The sequence below is a fragment of the Mycetomoellerius zeteki genome, unplaced genomic scaffold (assembly GCF_001594055.1).
Source record: "Mycetomoellerius zeteki isolate Tzet28-1 unplaced genomic scaffold, Tzet1.0 scaffold93, whole genome shotgun sequence".
Classification (NCBI taxonomy): domain Eukaryota; kingdom Metazoa; phylum Arthropoda; class Insecta; order Hymenoptera; family Formicidae; genus Mycetomoellerius; species Mycetomoellerius zeteki.
In genome coordinates this window covers 65,846-87,591 of record NW_017257968.1, presented here as the reverse complement: position 1 = coordinate 87,591, position 21,746 = coordinate 65,846, and the positions used below count along the sequence as shown (strand labels likewise).

The following is a 21,746-nucleotide window of genomic DNA, read 5'->3' as shown; positions in this document are numbered from 1 at the left end:
TGTGAGGGGTTTGGTACCGTGGAGAGATCTACTCTCTCACTTTACTTCCGACAAACGACATTAGCTTCTCTGGCAGACGAATGCATCGTCTGCAGTTGCTTAATATTGCAACGGGATGCGGCCCAAGCGGTTGCGCTCGGTCGGTCTAGGACTTATAGTTATGCAAAATTAATGAGAGACTGAGTGGAATAAATGGAGGAAGTGTCGATGAGAGTTGCCGCTTGACCGCGACGCTGCAAAAATATTAATAGACCCTTACATATCGTGACACATAGTTACGAGGAAACTCGCAGGAATTTTTTTAGGAATGCGCTATTCGTTGTTAGTTATATTCGACGGTAAAAGTGTAGCGTATCGTAACAAGAGTTCTGGATTAAGTTGCACCGAAACTAGTGTAAAATCGATTCGGGTGTTACGTTGATTCCCAATGATTTTTCGCGGTATCCACACGCGGCGTTCCCATGCAATCCGCTTTTTGCCGATGCATTTTGTTGTACTCGATACGATTACGCGGGGAACGGCTAATGGCTTTGCCCGGCGTTGCGTAAAAAGTTGCAAAACGATCGGTTTGGGTTTCCCGTCGATAACTAGCCTTCGAAGGTACGATTGCTTTCCCGCCGTTAGCTGCTGTCTGCCTTCGGCGGATTTCGATGTCCGATGATAAATGAAGACCGTGCTCTACCAACCGGGTACCACCGAAGACATAAACGTTTCGTATTACATCGATCTCTCGTGTAATTCAGAAAGTCACTTCTTCTAGCCTTCCCAGGGGTGTTTGGGGTGCGGTTTCCCCGCCTCCCTTTCTCAATCCCGAGAAGACTGTCGACGTTACGTATCATCGCCCGGGAAGAGACAAGAGAAATAAGCTTCTCATGGCGCGGAGAGACAGTCTCGATTTATCGTTTCCCCCCCGTTGTAATTTTTTATGAGCGAAAACCCGAGCGTGTGCAACACGCCTTGAAACGTCTTCTCTCTTACGCGTGTATCATGTTTGCGCGTACGTGTGTGTACGTGGATTCTTCAATTCTTGGAAGGTAACATCGTCTCTTCTAGAGTTGCTTCTCTCTACCTCGCGTCTGTTCCTCTGGCAGTTTCACGGCCCTCACGAACCAGAGATACGAGCGATTGGCTTCGTGAGTAATCAAGAAGGCAACCGAGTGTGATTCCTGGCAATTGTCTGATTCGCTGCACCCTGAGACGTATAAGACCCCCGGTTATCATGGCAACTCGAGCGTCTCTAGCGTTTCGGATTATATTTGTGCAAATGCGAAAAAAAGAAAGAGAGGGTAGAAGGATTTCATTCTCTGAAAATATCTCACATAAAAACGGATCACTCAAGCTTGGTGGATCAACAGACTTTCTATAAAGAAAAATGTAGTAAGTTATTATAATTCTGTAAATCCTTCATACACACAATTTAATTCTTTATCTTGTTATTAAATGTACACATTCGTGTTTCAAAAAATAATTACGAAATTTGTTATTAAAATTTATTATGATTAGAAATGTATAGTGGGTTTCTCTCGTGTCCCGAGGGAATGGTATACGGCGAGAAAAGCCAAGCGCTATGCAATACCACGCATAACAATAAGTCATAAAAATAGCTTCCAAACAGCGTTTCTACCTTCGCGTCTTCCGTTTCGCGCGGCACACTCCCTTCGTTCTATTTTGCAGTTCGTTACCGACAAAAATAACCGGCGAGAGAAACGTCCTGGTGACGTTGTAAAAAAAAAAGCGAAAGAAAAAAGATAGAGAGAGAGAGAGAGAGAGACCATTTTCCGGATTTTCGAGAACCACGTCGTTATTGGTCCACGTACAATCGCCGGATGTGGAATTGATTTCGGCGTGTTACTCTATCATCTCGACGATCGCTAAAATCGTTTTTTTATAGACCGCTAACACACGAAATTTCGATGTAACGTTATTAAATTATTTTCGAACTATTGAATTATTAACCGACACAATACCTGTCATCATTTTATTCGACATTCAAGCACGTTGCGTCAACAATATGCATTCAGCAATAAACTGTTAAATGTAAATTAAAATTTATTTATTCCCATACGTTTGAGAGCACACACTTTTAAAATTATCGTTAACTTTTTCGCGGTGATAAATCTAGTATTTCAATAAAATTAATAAACGTTAGAATTTAATGAAGAGCTCAGAATTAAGCGTGTTGCGCAATCTGCTCCGAGCAGTTTTCGCTCTTACGTGTTCAAACTTAATTCAATCAGTATAGCGCTCCCGGAGGTCTGTACGTGTTCATAGAATTTTCACGACGTACGAAGTAATTTACATGCGGAATGTCGGTTGAACCGTCATGGGAAGCAAGAGAATCGTGAGAGTATGTCCCGATACGACGATCCTGAAGTCGTGGTCGCGAAGTAAGTAGACGGACATTCCGTTCTGCATCCTTTTGCACTCCCTGAGAACGAAGAAAATAAATTAGAACTGCCGTATTTTGCGTCGCTTCCTTTCAAAGTATAATTTGCATCCCAACCAAATAAGATTCTTCTAAATTGGATGAAAATTCACGTTGCTTCCGTAAAATCAACGCAACGGACAATATTTTCTTTATCTTTTTTTTTTTAAGCAAGAAAAAACGCCTTTATCTTTCTCCTGTCTAAAGAAAATAATATTTTTACGAATAAAGTTATGGTTTTTGGATGACGTCTGCAAATGGACATCGTCGATGCTAATGCTTTTCCCCGTAAAAGGCATCGATATTGTCGATGCGTGAATATCGCGTAACCCGCGCGCATGATGAACGTCAAATTTTTTTCCAACCCCAGCGAAATACCAGAGTAAAACTCTCAGCCAGGAACAAATACGTCTTTTTAATCTATTATTTTTTATCCCATTTAACGAACGCTGGAAAATCAAACCTTTTAAAAAAATAAAAATCATTCGCGCTAATAACTACGAACTTTGTCCACATAGTGGTATTTTGCGCAAAATCCTCCATCGTCTGCAATTGGAAAGCTCGAATCGAACAAAATCCATTTTATCATAAAAATAAGCCATGTGCATTTATGTACCGATATAGGATTGTCTTTTGTGGAGCCATCAAAAATTTATCTAAACTCTCTAAATCTGAATTAGAATACTAATTATTATCAGTCCCAATGCCACTAGTAATCAATAAAATTTAACGAAAAAATTGCGCAATCTCTAACTTTGCTTTAGTAATAGTATAAATTCAATATCAATATTATATATTAAAACTGACGTGCAAAAATATCTATTTTAATTATTTTAATCATATATAATGCTCAAACTTCCTTTCTTTTTTAGCATTTTAATTATATGATGCGCAATCTTGATACTTTCTTTTTCAGTTGAATTTCACTGATCACCCAATAGCATACTTATGAACTAATGATCAGCGATATCCACTATTTCAGATTTAGAGAGAATGTGATTTAGTCTTACTTGTGATAGAATTCTAAATCCCGAAGAGAGACATCTCCGGCATTCGACTGGGTGAAATCCAACAAAAGTCCAAACGGAAATCACGAATATAATTATGTGAGCAAGGCCATTGAGAAATCTCGATTAGTCACTCGTGTGGTGTACCGCGTTCCTGAACGACGATCAGCCAGCTAGTTGCTCGATGCTCGGCGCTCGCTCCGAGAAAATCCATCTCCGGATGTAAGCCGGCCTGATTACCACCATCACGCGCCGTTGTTTCTTGTTTGCCTTTAATCTTTCGCCGCTTCGCTAACGAAAAGTATACAATTTCCGCCGACCGCGCACGCCTTCGCCTCTCCTTTTTTCCTTTCTCAGCGGTCTGTTTCATTGCGTTCACCGAGAGAAACCCCATTATTCTCGTTATCAAGAAGCGCGATGAGGACACTATTGTCAATTTACTAGGTTCGTTCTCTTCAACCGGCGCCACGACGCCGGGCGTCGCCGAGCTGATGAACGAGGCGAATTCTCGATGATTGCTCCATGATGAGAGACGTGAAGGAGATCGAGTAACCACCAAATGGGCTGGCATCCCCGATGCGTCGAAATTTCATCGACGTGTCGCGGCGCGACACGACGCGACACTCTCGTATCGTGGACATGACATTGTGGAGGAATTATGGTAGCTAGCTGGTGAAACGAGGCTAGTCGCGAAACGATGGGGGCGGGAGAAAGCGCGGACGAGGGCAGGGCACTGGGTGAAATATCGCGGTTTAACGTGACAGTTTAAGGGCGTTAACCCTGGCGACGCTAATGTCGTCTGCGCGATGGAAGGCGCGGTAGCCACTGACCGGCTCTTCGCCCCTTTGTAGAAATGGCGACCGTATTTCTTCCGCAACATTTATTAATATACGTTTCCAAAGTACAAGCCTGCAATAGCACTGAACGAGGTGAAAAATGGAGTAATTGTGAGGCGAAAAGAAGTCAGGATCCACGGAGGCGAGTTATTTATTTCGGCAGGCGGTAAACGCACTTCGTTTCTTTTAGTCGACAATAAATAATAGCGTATCTGAGATTAAGAGAATAAAGACACAATTCGAGATATCTGATAAAAGATTTTTCAAGGGGAAAAAGGTTCAATGACGCTGTTAAAATCACGAAGATAGGGGAGGCTTTGATCGAAGCGATCTTCTATCATGAATATCAGCGTGCACGTCGAATCAACGTACAATAGTCAATCCGCGATTGTGGAAAACGACATGATGCTATCAAAGCGAATAAATCGAGTTTCTCGTGGCCGTGATCCCTGCGTGAACGTGCCTCACAGAAATAAGGGAAGCAACGCAGCCGATGTCTGTTATCAAGCCGCACGATACACGGTCGACGTCGACCGAAAACGACGTCGAATAGCGAAATGGACGTTCCGCGTCGTATCTGGTACGAAAGGATCATTGCACGATCGGAATAATTGGTCCCAGCGCCAGTTGCTACACGAAGCAATCGGGAAGGAAGTGCAGATATTCGAATCATGGATTGTAGAATTTCGAAGAAAACTGGCGATAACTGAGAATCAGATGGAACATTTTGCGCTTAAGGGAATCCTAAAGTCGTCTTTTTTCCCGATTAAACGTTGCAATAATTTTTATGAAGGATTTCATGTATTACTTTTATAGATTTGTAAAGGATTTCATGTATTACTTTTATGGATTTGGAAACTTTTCCAGAATTAAAATATTAAATGCATTAATACTAATCTGATGGGTGGAGTTTATCCTGAGAACGAAAACATGTTTTGAAATTGAATTCTTTACCATTTCTTAGTCCAATATGGCATCTAAAGCTGTCAAGTCGTGACAACATTTGCTTAATATAAAAGTTCTGCAATCTGTACTTACGAAATTGGAGTTTCCAGACTAGAATGCATGAAGAGTCAACGTCAAGTTCTGAAACTTAACACCTAATTTGATACGAAAATCCTGTACAAAAATTCATGCGTATTTTGAAAAAGAAATTTATTAAATCTTAATATATTTCTTCGAATAGTTCTAAATAAACTTTTACTTACAATAAATAAATATTTACTTCAAACTAATCAAACAAAAATATTTATTAAACTTTATAATTTTTTCCAATATATATATGTATACGTACGAATGTACGATATTAATACAGTAGTGATGCGTCGATGTCACGTAAATTGTACGTGTGTAAGTTCCATTAAATCGGTAAAACGGTGATCCCATCGGAGTTCGGTCTTCAGTTTAGGATCCCCTTAAAAGATTAGCTGTGGGATCTACCGGCGATGGATTATCCGTATTTTCCTTCCGGCTCATCCGCAAACGTATCGCGCCATTGGCAAAGCTCCAAAGGGGTGGATAGTGCGCATCAGGCGGCACCTCTTAATAATAATAGCGATAAAGCAGCCAAAAGGGGCACTTCGGGTCACCGCGTATGCGCGCACACCCTTTCCGAACGCGTCGTCTCAGAAATGAAACTGCGACCGTGATGACGGAAGATGAGAAGGATCTCCACCGTGCGTCTTCTTACATCGTAGCTCTTTTCCTTCGCGACTTCTTTCCCGGTTTTACGGCTCGTTGGCAGCAGAAATTCTGCGTTAAACGCATCCGCTATTCGCCGTTTTGGAATAGCACCACGACGAACAGATTTAATATAATGAGATGCGACGTTTTCTAAGTAGTTGGCGAAGGAATATCTCCAGTGCATTCTATGAATGCCAATGGGGTGATAACAATATTTCGTAGACAGTAATATATTTATGATATATTAAGAGGAAGAAGCCAGGAATTTCACGTATTGGAAAATCGGAGCTGCGACTGCTAGTTATTCTCCAATATAGAAAAAAAATCCGGAAAAATCGGACGACTTCCTGAGTCGAAATTTTGCTCCTACTTTGAATCTTAGTTTTAGGACGCATGTAGACTCTAAAGATGACGTATGTAGACTCTAGAGATTTATAATAGGTTCTAATCTAATGAATTGAGCTTCTACGTTGAGCCTGTAAATGGCAGTTATTGCAAGATTTCCTATTTTTAGGTTCAAAAGAAGTTTTCTAAATAGAAGCTTAAGAAGATTAAGCTAAATAGAATAACATCTATGTAATCGGCTGTAAATAAGGTCTACGTTTGGGAATTTTTTTTTATTTAATGAATCATGCGCGCGCGCGCTATTAAAAAATGAGTTTTATAACTTTATTAAGCACATAAAAAAGTACAAAAAATAATTTTTTCAGAATTTTATTTATCAAAATGGCGGATCTGTAGCAGCGTGATGGAGACAGTTGAAATAGCATGTTCCGCGGCTAGCAGCACAAGTGTCGTAATTTTTGGTTTAGAACAAAAAAGCAAATATTTTTATTTTCTTTATTCAAATATCTACAGAAATACGTAGCCGTTTTTGAAAATATTGATTTTTGACAAAATGGCGGAAGTATAAACAAAAAGTTCCATTTTCGTCAAAAAATAATCGAGTAAAATCAGCTGTAACTAAAAAAATTTGTAACTTTTAAAAAAATTCTACCTATTTTTCTTTAGAAAATGTGATTTGTTAAATATTGTTAAAATTTGAAATAAATAGGTTAAAAATTGTTTGTCTTACTGCTAGCCAACTTAAAAAATACAGTTTTGAAAAAAACGCGTTTAAAGTTTTGAATGTGAATGCTTTTAAGTTAACAATTGAATTTTTAGGAGCCTATAACTTTCGAAAAAAATTATATATGGCAATAAAACCACTTACACTTCATTTTTGAGACCCTAAAGTGTATTTTAAAAGGAAAAAATCGATTTTTTGAAAATTTTACATAGGTGTACATTACTCCTTAAGTAATAATAAAAGAGGCCCTATTTGATTATACAAGTATCAAAACAGGTTTGTAAGATTTAACTGGGGTTGAAAGAGATTCAAAGTAGGACTAAAATTTCGAGTTAATCTCTGCTTTTGTTTAATCGAAAACTTTTCGCTATAACGAAGAAAACCGCGGATAATAAACATCGATTAATATATATCCGCTAATGTCGGTCCGCCCAGCGAATTTACTATTATCAGACGAATGTCACTTGCGAGAAATTAAACGAGTACGCATGAATGTCGGACGTGTAAAGTCATAAAATACAAATATTTGTACTGCGCATCAACGATACTCGAATGTTTATGTTGGACACATATTGCCTAATATTTCTCTTCGCTACAGGACGAGCATCGCGTTGTACGCGCGCGCGATGTTTACATTCGAAACAGCGATTTTCATAAAGAAACCAGTGACGTTCGATAAACGACTTTAGCGTCAGCATAAATGTTTGCCGGCGAATATGATTTTCCGGTTCGTAACCGGAATACGCGCTAGAGATACTATCAAACGCGATATTAACGCACCGCTTGGAAACGTTCCGTTGCGTTACGTCATAAAATTCAGCTCGTTAAAAGCGAGATTAATTAGGTTCTGCAATATCCTTTTCAATTAGCATGAATTTTCCATGAAGGCGTGATTTTCTACGTTTTAACGTTGCCAAGCGGCCGTTGAAATGACGTGCGATATTAATTGCGCTGCCTAGAAAATTTCTTCCTGTATGCCGATCGGATATTGAAAATTACTCAATGTGTTTTCCATCTCTCGTAACGACTAATTTCAACTGCAACTCCATTGTGTAACAGTTTTTAATAGACCGATAATCGTGCGTTCGATTAATTCGCCGGATTTTCGATTCGCGTGGAAAACAATCCCCGACGTGGTAGCGGATGGCGCGATCATATTTACGTCCGCTTCTAATTATCCATGCGAGGATAATAACCATTTGGGGTAACTCTCGTTGGGTTCATCGCTTCCGCTCGATCGGCCGGAAGCTGACGATATCCTGCCGTATTCGCTATTCGATATATACGAGTTACGACGGGCTTAGCGCCGAGCAAACGGAATCCCCGCGTGTCTGTAAGTCGCTCCTGCGTGCCTCAAACCGTCTGTTCTTCCATAGGATTATTTCACCGTGTGGTATTATCCAGTGGCTCGGCACTAAGTCCCTGGGCCTCAGTGCACGACCCGAACGATATCAGGGTGAAGATCGGCGAACAGATGGGCTGCTCGATCGAGGGTGACGAAGACATAGCTGACTGCCTCCGAGGAGTGCCATTGAAGACCCTCATGGACGTGCAATTACCGGAAATCAGGTAAGCGCTTAGATACAAGCGAAGCGTTGAGGAATATTCACTCTCCTTCCCTCGGACGGATAGCTCTATATTTGGCAACTACGTCAAAGGAAAATTAAAATAATGAAATATGTATTGCGAAATGGAACAGATGGAATATATCGATACTCTTCTTTTCCATCTTTTTATTTATGATAGCGTATCGATGTAATAAATATTATCTCGGAATCGTCCCATTTATGCGACACACGTACATATACATACATGCATATATAGGGTGTCCCGAAATTTGCAAATTAAATAAATACCACAGCAAGAAAATTTTTGAAAAGTTAAGTAAAAAAGTTATGTGTACATTTTTATTTCAAGCAATAGTTTTTCAGATGTATGATTTAAATATAGCCAATTATATTATAGATTATATTAGACAGCTACCTATTCATGAATCGCACGTGCGATAGTATTAGTAAGCACACACTTCAGCGTTTAGTCTGTAATTTTGGCTATATTTAAACACTTAATTATTATTTCACAAACTATTGCTTAAAATAAAATTTATAAATAATTTTTTTTACTTAATTTTTTGAAACTTTCTTATTGCAGTATTTTCACACGATTTTCGAGACACGTTGAGATATATATATATATATCGCGGAATTCATATTCGTCGCTTGAATGAATCCAATGAAGCTATGCATTTCGATGAAAAGTGGAAACGTTCGATTATAAAAAATTCAATAGATATGATTGATTCGTTAAAAAAATGACATCTAGCTAGCACAGCAGCAATTACTGTGTTACACATTTATAACAATTTCATGAGTCCATGGCTGCGATGACTTATGATAAACTGTCATGAGTTGTCGAAACTGCACGTGGTGATATTTAACAATCTTGTAGTGTTATAAATTGCCACGTGGACGTTTACGCAATCAAAAATCGAGAACCTAGAAAGTTGCTGGATATTTTAAATTGAATTCTGTCGACACTTGCTTTAAGTATTCACGATAGTTCATAGGACGTTAACCTAGGTTGTACGAGTGCATTTACGAGTATATTTACCACGAGGTTGAAATGAATCTGCGATACTAATTGCAAGGATAATCACATGCACGTACGCTGAATTATCGGATTGCCGTCAGATCGTGGTGGGTTAATAGCTCTCGCTTTATTGATTTAATACTCTTATTGTATCAATTTAATATCGTGGTTGTTTGCACGAGTGAGGCAGGTCTGACTTTGTCGTTTTGTCCCACCAGATTTGTGCCCCGCATCGGGCCCGGTCTACCGGTGGACCAAAACAATCCTGATCCGGGTCTGGACATGGAGCGCGCGAGCGACGCGTTTATTAAGGTGCCGCTGATCCTAGGCGTCTCCACGACCGAGTCGAATCTTGACTTCAACAACAACGACATACAATTCGGCTTCGAAGAGGATCACCGGAATCGCATCCTTCGCACCTTCATCCGCAACGCCTACATTTACCATCTGAATGAGATCTTCTCGGCGGTGCGGAACGAGTACACGGACTGGGATAAGCCGGTACTTCATCCCATCATAATACGGGACTCGACCATGGAGGCATTGAGTGATGGTCACACAGTCGCGCCGCTCATGAGAATTGCCTTCTACCATGCCAGGCGGGGCGCTAAAACGTACTTTTATCACTTCAATCATCAGTCCAAGGACAGCGGCTACGTGCAGGTAAGACACGCCTGTTATATCGCTCCGAGGAACTTCGCAAGATAAAGTTTCTCGGTGCGAAGAAATTTTATCACGGGGATTGTAATAATTTTATTCTTAAATACCGGAATTTCATAGCATAGCTTTCTTTTTTTAAATAATAGCCAACTTTAAGAAATTTCCGAGGCGTAAGAGATTTCCGAGAGAAATGTGCACAGCGATGCGCGAAGATAGTAAGAAATCATGTAACTTAGGCGTTTGTCGATCGACGGGGATATCCGCGGTATCTCGAGACGTCGATTTTTCTCTATCGTAAAACGATATCGTCCACCCTGCTAGCACAGCTATTGCACGCTACTACACACAGTGAAAGGTGGAGCGAGTGAGTAGAAGAGGTAGAGACGCTGCTTAAGTCTGAGTTAACTCCATTAACTTGACGTTCCGAAGAGAGACTAACGTTCGCCCTCGACACCTAGTAGTCTGCCGGCACTTCCAGTTAAGGAAGCAACCCGTTCAACCCCTGCCCGACACACTCTCTCGATCCTACGTCCTCGTAGCTCATCCGTCTCACTCTGCGTCGCACTCGATCCATACCCGGGTGGTAACCGCTGGCCATGACTTCACGATGAAGACACTGATTTAATAAAACGCCCCGAGCGACCCGCGCGCACCGTGTTCGCATTTTGTCTCGGGAATGACGGGGATTTGTCACGCTTGACATAATAATATCGGGAGGACAAGAAAGAAATTGTTATATCGGCCAATTTGTAAGGTTGCTGCCAAGCGGCGCGTTAAACTTGCGACGGGGAAACAGATTGACGTTTTCAATTTAGAGGGAAAAGGAGAATCATAGGGAGCTTGAGAAATTTCGTATGGCGTGTTTGTAGATATTCAAGAAAACGAATTATCTCCAACGCGGAGGTATATTATCTTCCTCGCGATATTATCTTCCCGGTGGTTAGAAAACCGCCCATAGAAATAATGAAAGTCAGCGTTAGCGGTGCGCGTCAAGTTGGTCTCTCCAAAAGTTAAAGTTGGTTAATCCCACTCTCGGAGCGAGAGAGTGCAGGTGGTCGTGTAGTTAACAGCGATTCAGAGCATCAACGTTACTTTCTTCCCCTTTCCCCCGTCATATGTGCACAAAAGGGGATTTAATCAAGCGCGAGGCGAAAAATTCGCTCTTTAAGGAGATCCTAAAGTCGTCTTGTTTTTTACCGATTATTTTTCAAATAAATATTTTTCTAATTGCCTTTATACTAGATTAAAAAATCCTTTTCCACAATTAAAGTAAAAACGAAAATGTAGTCTAAACCGGTCGACTTTATGCCAAAAAATAAAAAAAATTGGAAAATTACAGTTTCGTTATCAGCTTCTGGCGTCAATTTGTAACAATATTTGCTTTATATACAAGTTTGATATTTTGTATAAAACAATCTTGGATTAGGGATTACATGTACAAACAATGTTGAGTTCTTAGAATTGGGCTTAGGTGCCTAATATGAAAGATTAGTTAGAAAATTGGTACATATGTGTGCGATATTGATGCAATAGTATATAGTAATGTATGACACGTAAATCGTACGTGTAAGTCCTATTGAATTGATAAAACAGACGACTTTAGGATCCCCTTAATAAGTTCACGTAACCGCAACTGACTCTGTCGCTTTAAATATTGTCAAACACAATCGGAACGTCGCACTGGTTTACCAGCGCGATAAAAAAGAAAGAAATGAGCGAATTAGACGAGACAAAGGCGAAAAAAGCCGCACCGAAGAGAGATAAGAAAGCGATATCAAGACCACTGAATGCAAATGCGATGAATTTATTTGAATTGTTAATCGCGACCCGGCGTTTTCCGTCTGCCACAGTCCCCTCGTCCATTCTTTCCCACGCGCGTTTCATGCGTGTTAATAGAGATCAGTGGTACAATACGTAGAACCATTTCATGTAGCATGATAGAGAATTTAGCTATTGAAATTATGCATTTGCAGTACAACGCTCTGCAAAGGGTCGGAGAGAGACGGCTTCTGGTTAATCGTCACGGTTCTATTAATTAACACTAAAATTAGCTATCAATTAGATTAACTGATATTCTGTTTCGGTTAATTAAATAAAACAATCGCCAATAGCTGTTGATAATTTAATAATTGACATGAATTACGCAAATTGCGCGTGTAGTAAATATTATAATATCTTGCACCTACGAATATACGTAGTGTCAGCCGTATAATTATCGATTGCGGAGCTTAGATGCTCCATGGCTCCAATTCTCTGAGTGGGAAATCTCGTTGCAGCGCCTGGGGAGCGTTCGTGGGGAGGACATACCGTATATTTTCGGGCTGCCGTTGGTGGCAGGCGGGGCTTTCTTCCCTCGGAATTATTCCCGACAAGACCAGGGCGTTGCGGAGGCCGTACTCACCTTCTTCACCAATTTCGCCAAGACCGGTAACCCGAACGAGCCGCACAAGATCGAGTCGGTCGACTATGGCACGCCGAAGGAGAAGACGCGATTCCGCGGTCTCACATGGGAACAATATGAGACAGGATCTCAGCAGTATCTCACGATAGGTATGTTGCGCTTGTGACTGCAAGAAGAGAAGAAGTAGTTCTACCGTTATTTTTCGATAAATTTAATTTTCTACAAAGCGCCTTCTTCCGTCCTCCGTTTCTTTAAAAGGATCGTGACGTTTCTCGTGGAACGTCGCGATCTTTTTAAATTCTCTGAAAAGTTCCTTCAGAATTTTGATTGTGTACAGTGGACTTTGTCCGCCTCGACACGTTCTCTTTGAAATTTCTTTGAAAAGTTTAATTGTGCGTGCGAGATGAAATCCTTTTAAATGTAATGTAAATTTATTTCTTGATGATAATTACGTAGATATTCTTTAATGCATTCGATAATTATAATTAATTCGTTATTAATAATTATTCGCGACAATACGTTGCACATTTACAATTGATTAATATGTAATAACTATTTTTAGTCAATGATGACAAATAATTATCGAAGAAGAGACGTTTTTAATCATTAAAATTTTATTTTAGCGTTAAAACCGAAGATGAAGAGCCATTACCGCGGCCATAAAATGGCTGTATGGCTTAATTTGATACCTCAGCTCCATCGTCCTGGCGACGACGACGTTTCAATGCGGCATCATCACTTCCGGGAACGAGGCGATCATTATTATGCAGGTTAGATCACATCTTGCGAAAGAAGTGAAAGTTTAAATTTTTATTTCTCTTGTTTAAGACATATCACTCAATTATTCCTTGCTTTATTATTATTCAGGACCGGTTCGGGACGAATGGTACACGCCACTGCCGCTGACAGGCACGACTCGGACGAGTTCTTCCTCAACCACCGCCTGTAGCACATCTACGGGAGGTGAGGATAGCCTTATTGAGGATATTACTCCGATTCTGGACGATTCCGAGGACGATGCCGAGCTGCTGCAGAGACTAGCGTCTCGACATTACTACAGCACGACCACTGCCCTGGGGATCACTGTGGGTGTCGGTTGCATCCTTCTGGTTCTGAATATGCTGATCTTCGCTGGCATTTATTATCAGCGGGATCGCGACAAGAAACGTGCCGCCATGGATTGTAGGCCGAATGGACAGGAGTCTCTGCCGATGACCACCAGGACGTCCATGAAGCCCTCCGACAATCCGCGACCCGCTCACGAGCCACCCCCCTCGTACACAACTCTCGCGAGAAGCCCTTCCATACAGGAACAGCACCAGCTCACGCCGCCCCAGGACGGTCAGGACAGCGAGCAGTTGAGGAAAGAATCGAGATCCGGTCACGGGACCAGCGGCAACGCCCACAAGGACGCGATCCCTCCGAAACCGCCCGCCAGGACCACCAGTTCGCTCACCACTGCCGGCAGTACCAACACTATCAAGAAACGCGTGCAGATACAAGAGATATCCGTATAGCATTAGGGGTTGCCCCCAGAGGGCAACGCACGGACGAAACGAGTGACCTTTATGGACTCGGAAAAGGCCACCACGGAGTCCAGATTTTGAACGATATATTCTCTTAATTGATCATTGAACAGTGCCGATTAAGGAAATTTTTCCTTTATCGCGAGATTACATGAACATAACTCGAATTCAACAGAAAAGGACTTGTAACAGATCTTTTACAGTGTGCATTGTGTGTGAATTGTGGTCAAAAAGTCAACGTATAATCGTAACAGCGTGTCTGACTTTAGCCGTTACTATTGAAAATGGTCGATTGTTGTCGACTGTTACTACTTGCGGCGCGATACTGCGACATGACTGACTATAACGCGGTCGCACTACTGAACTGTTATTACTGCTAGATTGCGCCTGACTATTACTACTTAGGAAACTTTGTGACCGGTTCTTTCTACCGGTAGAAATGTAAGATTGCACGTGGTCGTTATTTCTAATAGAGACGTGGATTGTACGTAGTTGCTATTTATAATGAAACGGAATATTCTGTTGTTTTTAAAAGTGAAAGTGATCGCTAAAGTACCCCTCGTAATTCGTGGCTACATTACGTATATGTCAGGTGCTCACAAAGTATTTTATTCAAGGAACTTTTTTGCAATTGAAGATATCGATACAATGTTTCCTAGCCATTTAATTCATCGGAATAAATACTGTTTCTCTCAGAGACCGTGGCAAATAGGTGGCCTTAAGTATCACTACAGTATATAAAGGAAACGTATCGGTATTTTCGATGTCATAGAAAAAGGGCGCCTGACTAGGAAATATTGAAACGAAACGTATAATGAGATTCTTGCTAAGAACCTCCAAATTGAATTCTTTGCTAAAAAGCAATTATATGTATAAGAATACCGTGTACGAATCGATACACAGTAATCGATGACGACGACAACGACGAATCCAATCAAAGAGATCTCGAAACGGAATCGGAATACCAAAGCCACGTACACGATCGCATACCAGTCTCAACGACTGCTTTGTAAAGCATCGATTGGGAGAAAGAGGCACTCGATGCGTCCGTTATTCGCAAGCGAAACGAATACGGTGTACCGGGTGTACGGAAGTACCATTTGTATAAGTGAAAGTGCACTCGTCGTTTCCGCCTTTGCAACACATAGCTAGGCTACATCTTTCGAAACGTAATTTCGATCCTACCGAGGAGAACGGCTTAATAGCGCTCGCGAGTGCTCGCGAAGTTTATTCGGGCGGAAAGCGCAATTCTCCAACCGCGTTACCTGTCGCGTAAGTGCACAATCACCAGTGCATTCGACGGAGCAAAGCCGTGGAACGGCATCGGGAGTACGAGACTACGATCGAGCAGCGCGACGACTTTCGAGAGGGCGGACTCGACCTTCCGCTGAGTGTTCTTCTCGTAGAGAATAGTCTGACAGTCATAAGTATCGTACCACCACGAAATTGCGGCTAGAACTCTTTATCGTGATGATATATACACGTTCCGTAAAATTATTTCCATCCGCGTTTTGTTCGAGAACCTCGAGAAATTTCGCGATTGACAGAGCATCTTGTATATCCTTTTCTACAATACTTTGACACGCAAAACAAGGTACGAATATTAATACTGTATTAACTTCAGTATTAACATCAAAATTAAATATTAATATATTGAACATGTCTATATTTTTAATTACAATATTTTAATTAATATTATATTACAGAATTAAATGGATATATATATATATATAACGGCGTAATTTTTAATTTTACATTAATTAAATGTACAATGAGATGAGCTTGTTTGATGGCACTTTGATTCTTTGAACAAAATTTATGAAATATAATTCCTTCAATCGCGGCCTATCTAAATTAAGAAATTATCGCCAAGATCAAATATCTGCTCAAAGTACGTAACAATAAAAAAAAAACGAAAATGTAATTTCTCTTAAAGTAGAATTAAAACTTGTATAGAGTACTCTCTCTTTCTCTCTCTCTCTCTCTCTCTCTTCCACGACCAATATCCTAAGATGTGATCGCGCTCGTGTTTGCAGAGATACATTTTGTCTTTGTAGAGAGTTCTTAATCCTGAATTAATATTCATGACCTGAGATCGCCGAGACCGCTATACTCAACACAGATACTAAGTTTTGAAAGTCATCCTCATCATTGTATGCAACTAAATCAGTCCGCGTGCGAAAATGCGTTTCTCAGGATATAATGGAATGGAATATATAATTATGCTAGTATTCAATATAACAAAAATCAGGCACAGCAATATGAAAAGCGGAAAATATAGACACGACCACTGATAGGTTTTTACATACTAAACTGTTTCTATCACGTTTATATCTTGATTATTGAGATCGTGATAAGGAATGTAAACCTGAAACTTATTCGTACAGAACGATAACAAATAATACAAGAACTGAATTTTCTAACAATTTAACTGTTATCTTACGATTAGAAAAAGAAACAATATCTTTTTCCACCTAGAATGAGTTTCAAAATCATTAAATATTGAGACTGTCTAAAAAAATAAGATTCATCTAATCGATACGTACGATTCCTCGGCACATGAAACTATACATATGTATTAATATGATGTAAGATCGTAAAGCTGTAATTAAGTACCATGTAGTGTAATGCACAGACTCAGTGTCGCGTAAAATCATATTGCCGATTACAATAGTTTTAAGTACGTACATACATCATTACGTATAATTTTTCAAAGTAACTGTTCGCGAATGATATGATCTTTAACACGTTGTGATACTTGCGTGAAGGTAGTATTGACGCACGTAAAACGACAGTGAAATTTAAATACGTGTTATAGTCTAGAGAAAAAACCAATTTGTAAATTTCACTGTACAACAATAAATGCCAATTTATAAAAATATATAGCGATTTTTGTTTGCTAATCGTCCGTCGAGTGACAAAATTATCATATCATCTTTTAAATTTTGGGTCAGCGTAAAATGTTAAATAATTAAACATAACGCACGCATTTAACTAAATATAGACGAAGCTATATTTTCAAAGTACTTAAAATAATATACATGAAAAGGTAATGTAACAAAAAGTTTAAATCAAATCAGTTTCTAATATGATAAATTATGCTAGACATAATTTAACATTTTCCTTTTCTCTATGTAATTCGTTAATGCAATGAAAATAAAGTGTAACATACACTATGTAACTTTGAAGGTTTCAGGATAAATCAATCTTATTCAACAGCTCTTTTCTTAGCAGGAACTGTATCGTGCGAGGGACTGTTACCTCTCTTTTTCCCACCCCGTGCTCCACGTCCTTTGAACATAAAAAATTTTATTAGTAATTGCTTTTTTAAAATACAAAATTATTTTGTATCGTAATAAGGAATTCAGTTGTTTTAAGAGTTTAACTCAACGAAATATATACATAATTTATGTGTATAGACTTCTCAGTATTAGCATGGCAAATGTCATCATATGTATATTTGGTAGTCAACAACTATTTTACTATTTTAAAATGATCTTTTACCACCTTTCTTGGCGCCTCGTTTGGATTTATTGTATTTGTTCTTTGAAGCTACTATATCTTCCATTGCTTTAGCGAGGTACTTATCTTCTTCCTCACCCTCGAGCATTTTACAGGTAACTTCAATGTTTTGGATTACCACCTTGAAACAAGAAAAATGTTTTGCTTGATTATTGTAATTTCAAAACTATCAGAAGAACTATTACAGAATTAAAAAAATTTTGTGGATATTTTTTTCCTCACCTTGCCTTCATTTGTCTTTTCTAACAAAGGTTTGGCAGCATTTTCTCCCTGCAAACGTACCCAACCTTCCGTTTGTCCCCTTTGAAAATCGATATATGCAATATCAGCATCGAATTTGTCTAAACATTCCTTGACATCTTCTCTTGTACACGTCTTGGAAACACCAGAAAAGTAAATAATTGAACCTTTTGGCAATTTATTATCTGTTCCTGCAGAGGTTTGCTCTGTTTCATCATCTTCAGTCTCCTTTGTTTCCTCTGTCTAAAGAAAAAAATATATTAAAACACAAATGAAAGGTCAATTAAGAGCGATAGATCGTATATTTATCTTTTATTTACTTTGCTTACAGTTGATTTCTTTGGTTTTTCTTTCTTTTTCCTACGTTCCTCTTTCTCTTGTGCTTTTTCTGCATAATAATCCGCACTATAAAAATTTATACATCAGAATATATTATACATATACATATATATATAAAATATATATTAATTCTTTTTCTCCAGATACATTTTTACTTACGCCCACTTTCTTATTAACTCGGTATCTTCATATTTTACAGATTCTGTATTCATAAATGCTTTAGCGGTATCAAAAGTTTCAAACTGCACAAAAACAGATCCTTTAAACTTAAGAACTTTATCTTTATCTTGATATTTTCTCATCTGCAAAGTAAAATTTGAGATAGTAAATGCATTAGAAATAATTTTTGATTACATATTTATTTCGATATCCGACAATATATTAAATTTGTTAAATATTCCAAATAATCAAATAGACTAAGAAATAAATAGCACAAATACATTAATTTGTTCTTATTTTATCTGGTTCAAAATATAAAGATGTTTATAGTTAACAAATTAATATCAGAGCGCGAGTGTGACATGACAGACAGTGCACTGGTCTATCATGCCAGAGGTCCCGGGTTCGATCCTGATAGAAATCAAAATATTTACGCTCGTGTCTCCTCTCGGCAAAAGCCGGCAACCTCCCGAGAATATCCTTGCCCACAGAAACCTCCAAAAAATTCGAAACCGGCATTAAAATTGTAAGTCCCATATGCTTGTAGCAATTGAATAATCAGTGTGCGCACCACAAACATATGAGAGAGGTGTAACACAGGCCAGAGGCCTGATGTAAGAGAAAGAAAAAGAGAAGAAGAAATTAATGTCAGGACAATTTACTCATTGCCCAAAAATGTTATATTTACTTATTCTATATCAAACAAATATATTTACCACAATCGTTTCAAATGGCTTGTACGGTTCAAAAAAGACTTTCAATTTGTCAATAGTTGTGTTAGTGAACGGAAAGCCTTTGACATAAACTGTTCGAGCTTCCTGAGCTTTCCTATATCCTTCATTGAACTCTGGCAGGGGACGTTTTGGCGAGCGACGTATCTTTTTCCTGTCGTCAGATATCTCCATGAGATCGCTGGTTTCCAATGCTTTTAGAATTACGTTGACATCTTTGCTGAGAGTAGCCAGCATTTTAAAGTTTAACATGATAGTCATTGGAATCCAGCCTTCGTCCAGTTTTGTTTGTTCAATGAGAAATTTGTCCCTCTGCATATTTACATTGCCAAAATAGTACTGCAAAAAGAAAATAATATTAGAAGGAGTAATGCACAGAGTGATGTGTGATTTTGTATGAGAACGGTCATAGTTGGCAAATTTCGGATTCAATCCTGACTCTACTTTTTTTGAGTGCTTTCCATTTATACCTGTTTCTAGATGTAGATTAAATTTATCTTGGCTCAACTGACTCTACATCTTTTTCTAATTTTCAACAATAGAAAAAGATGAAAAGTAAATTAAAAAATCTATATCTATATTGCTAGAAACTGATGCTAGGCATTAGTGATTGTTTAGTAACACAAGTCAACATAAACATCATTCTGTCTCTCTTAACAGTCAAGATACCTATTCTTCTTCTCCATATCTATATGGAAAAGAACAAGGCCAAATCTATAACCTTGCTTTAAGGCTCAGTTCCACGACTCACGATTAAGAGTTAACCGAGAGTTGTGGAACTGGGCCAAAGAGGCCATAAGCTGTAAGCTGTAATTCACTTGTAAGTGATGATATATTGGCCACAGAACTTATGCTTTTGGACTATAAGATATGGGTTTTGCTCAATTCGCTAAGTCTAATGGTTAAAGTCTAAAGACTGCAAAAACAGTTTAAAGACAGAAATTATTGTCACTTAACTCTCTTTCGACTTATGACTTAAGGCCTCTTAAAGCAAAAATGTGGACTTATTCTGGCCTTAAGAACACTTGAAGAATCGAATTTTTTGCATGATTCATCTCATGGTGGAAATACGTAAGGTGAGCTATTCCCGTGGATGCGCAGTAGGAGAATGAATTTGGATAACATTTGATTAGTTATTTCAGTATAACCAGCACTATTATACATCAGAAAGTACATGTTGGAACACATTTGATTGGTTATTTCCAGTATTGCTACCGCCATTACGCGCAATAGCTCACCTTACATATTTCCAGCATGGTTCATCTTTCTTCTCTTCAATGAAAAGAAAAACGGAAAGATGAACCATGTGCAAGAAATTCAGTCCTGAGGTATGGAAAAACAACTAACAGCCTAACGAGTAAGACAAAACCGACTCGTGTAAACTTATGTCACCAAATAAAAAGCACCCTTCCTTTCCTCAATAAGAAATTTATATTTATGTTTCTACATCTTTATATTATCAAGGTGCTATAAAAAGAAATGAAAAATAGAAGATAGATATACCACATGGACTAACGAGTGGTCTCGTAAGAGAACGATTGATTCGTAATCTGCGAGTCTTAGATTCGATCTTGATTCTCGCTCCACGTATGACCTCGGTTTAAAAAAAAAAAACAGCATACGTTGATTACTTCTTTGAGTAATTGTTACAACTCAAAATCACTGAGACGTGATTCAAATTTAACGTAAAAAAAAAAAGAATAAACTGTTTCTTTTCGCGCGCGCGAACATGAAGTACTAAATATATACCTCTATTTGTGTTTTAATCTTCGCCAAAAGAACTTCAGATGGTTCTTCCGCATCTTTTCCATTTTCTTTTGTCTCTTGCTCTGCTTTTTCATCGATGGCGTCAACAGTCTGCGTGGTCGGCGTATCGCTAACCTTGACAGTCTCGTTCGTCTTGGTCTCGCTGGTAGAATCACCGTTTAAGTGATCATCGTCAATTTTTACCTCTTCCTTTACCTCTTCCTTTACTTCTTCCTTTACCTCTTCCTTTACCTCTTCCTTTGTCTCTTCTTTCGTCTCGTTTTCCATGTTTAAATATCTTACCGGCGACAATTACAGAAACAAATACGACGCAATTTCTAAAATAACGGCTACTATAGGCTTTATATTCTTGAACTCTGAAAGCGAAAAGAAGGGCTACTCTAGTCTCCACACACGTGCTCCGTTGAGCCGAAAACGGAAATCAACGGAAATGATGCTACGTCACTAACTCAATTTAACAAGAAAGGCACACGATTATTCGGTGATTGTATAGACATTTATGAATGATTTCCAATTGACGAATATTCACTAGGAAACATCTGCCCTTATATAACGTTATTATTTTATATTTCTTTTTTATATATTTTTCTATAATAATGTATGTACGATAAAAATTATCCATAATATATCAGTCAAAAAATATGAATTGTTAAACGTTATAGATTGGAAAAGAAGATTGAACTATCGCGACCTAAAATCTAGTAACTTTTACATTATTAGTGAGTATGGTGATGGGGTGCATTCAGGGGGTGTATTCAGTACCACTGAGCGCTCAGTGAGCTCTTGTATCTG

At 38.9% G+C, this 21,746-nt stretch overlaps 2 protein-coding genes across 3 annotated transcripts in view; one reads left to right on the top strand and one right to left on the bottom strand.

Annotated features, from left to right (window-relative positions):
* Positions 1-15,782, top strand: part of NLG-5 (neuroligin 5) — a 34,752-nt gene extending 18,970 nt beyond the window's left edge. Inside the window, exons 5-9 of the mRNA XM_018460304.1 lie at positions 8,397-8,589; positions 9,828-10,272; positions 12,546-12,819; positions 13,294-13,440; positions 13,538-15,782. Of these exons, the coding sequence (XP_018315806.1) occupies positions 8,397-8,589; positions 9,828-10,272; positions 12,546-12,819; positions 13,294-13,440; positions 13,538-14,187 (1,709 nt within the window). The 3' untranslated portion in view covers positions 14,188-15,782. The remainder of the gene's footprint in view (positions 1-8,396; positions 8,590-9,827; positions 10,273-12,545; positions 12,820-13,293; positions 13,441-13,537) is intronic.
* A 1,529-nt stretch (positions 15,783-17,311) lies between these two features.
* Positions 17,312-21,390, bottom strand: La (La autoantigen-like). Of its 2 annotated transcripts, none has more exons than XM_018460227.1 (7): positions 20,937-21,390; positions 19,173-19,526; positions 18,457-18,599; positions 18,279-18,363; positions 17,941-18,201; positions 17,704-17,839; positions 17,312-17,487 (listed from the first exon to the last, which is right to left on the bottom strand). In XM_018460227.1, exons 1-7 carry the CDS (start codon positions 21,219-21,221, stop codon positions 17,405-17,407), a joined length of 1,347 nt encoding a protein of 448 aa, XP_018315729.1. In that variant the 5' UTR covers positions 21,222-21,390; the 3' UTR covers positions 17,312-17,404. The 2 variants fall into 2 exon arrangements, with proteins under 2 accessions (XP_018315729.1, XP_018315730.1); XM_018460228.1 differs by having other exon boundaries at positions 18,288-18,363.
* Between the last annotated feature and the right edge of the window lie 356 nt (positions 21,391-21,746).

Bases quoted from the DNA above. Each gene is read 5' to 3' on its own strand.
- La (XM_018460227.1), bottom strand. From the start codon at position 21,221: ATGGAAAACGAGACGAAAGAAGAGACAAAGGAAGAGGTAAAGGAAGAG. The intron at 17,840-17,940 runs GTGAGGAAAAAA...TCTTGTTTCAAG, and splicing joins AAAAGACAAATGAAGGCAAG to GTGGTAATCCAAAACATTGA. The intron at 17,488-17,703 runs GTGGTAAAAGAT...TTATGTTCAAAG, and splicing joins CAAACGAGGCGCCAAGAAAG to GACGTGGAGCACGGGGTGGG.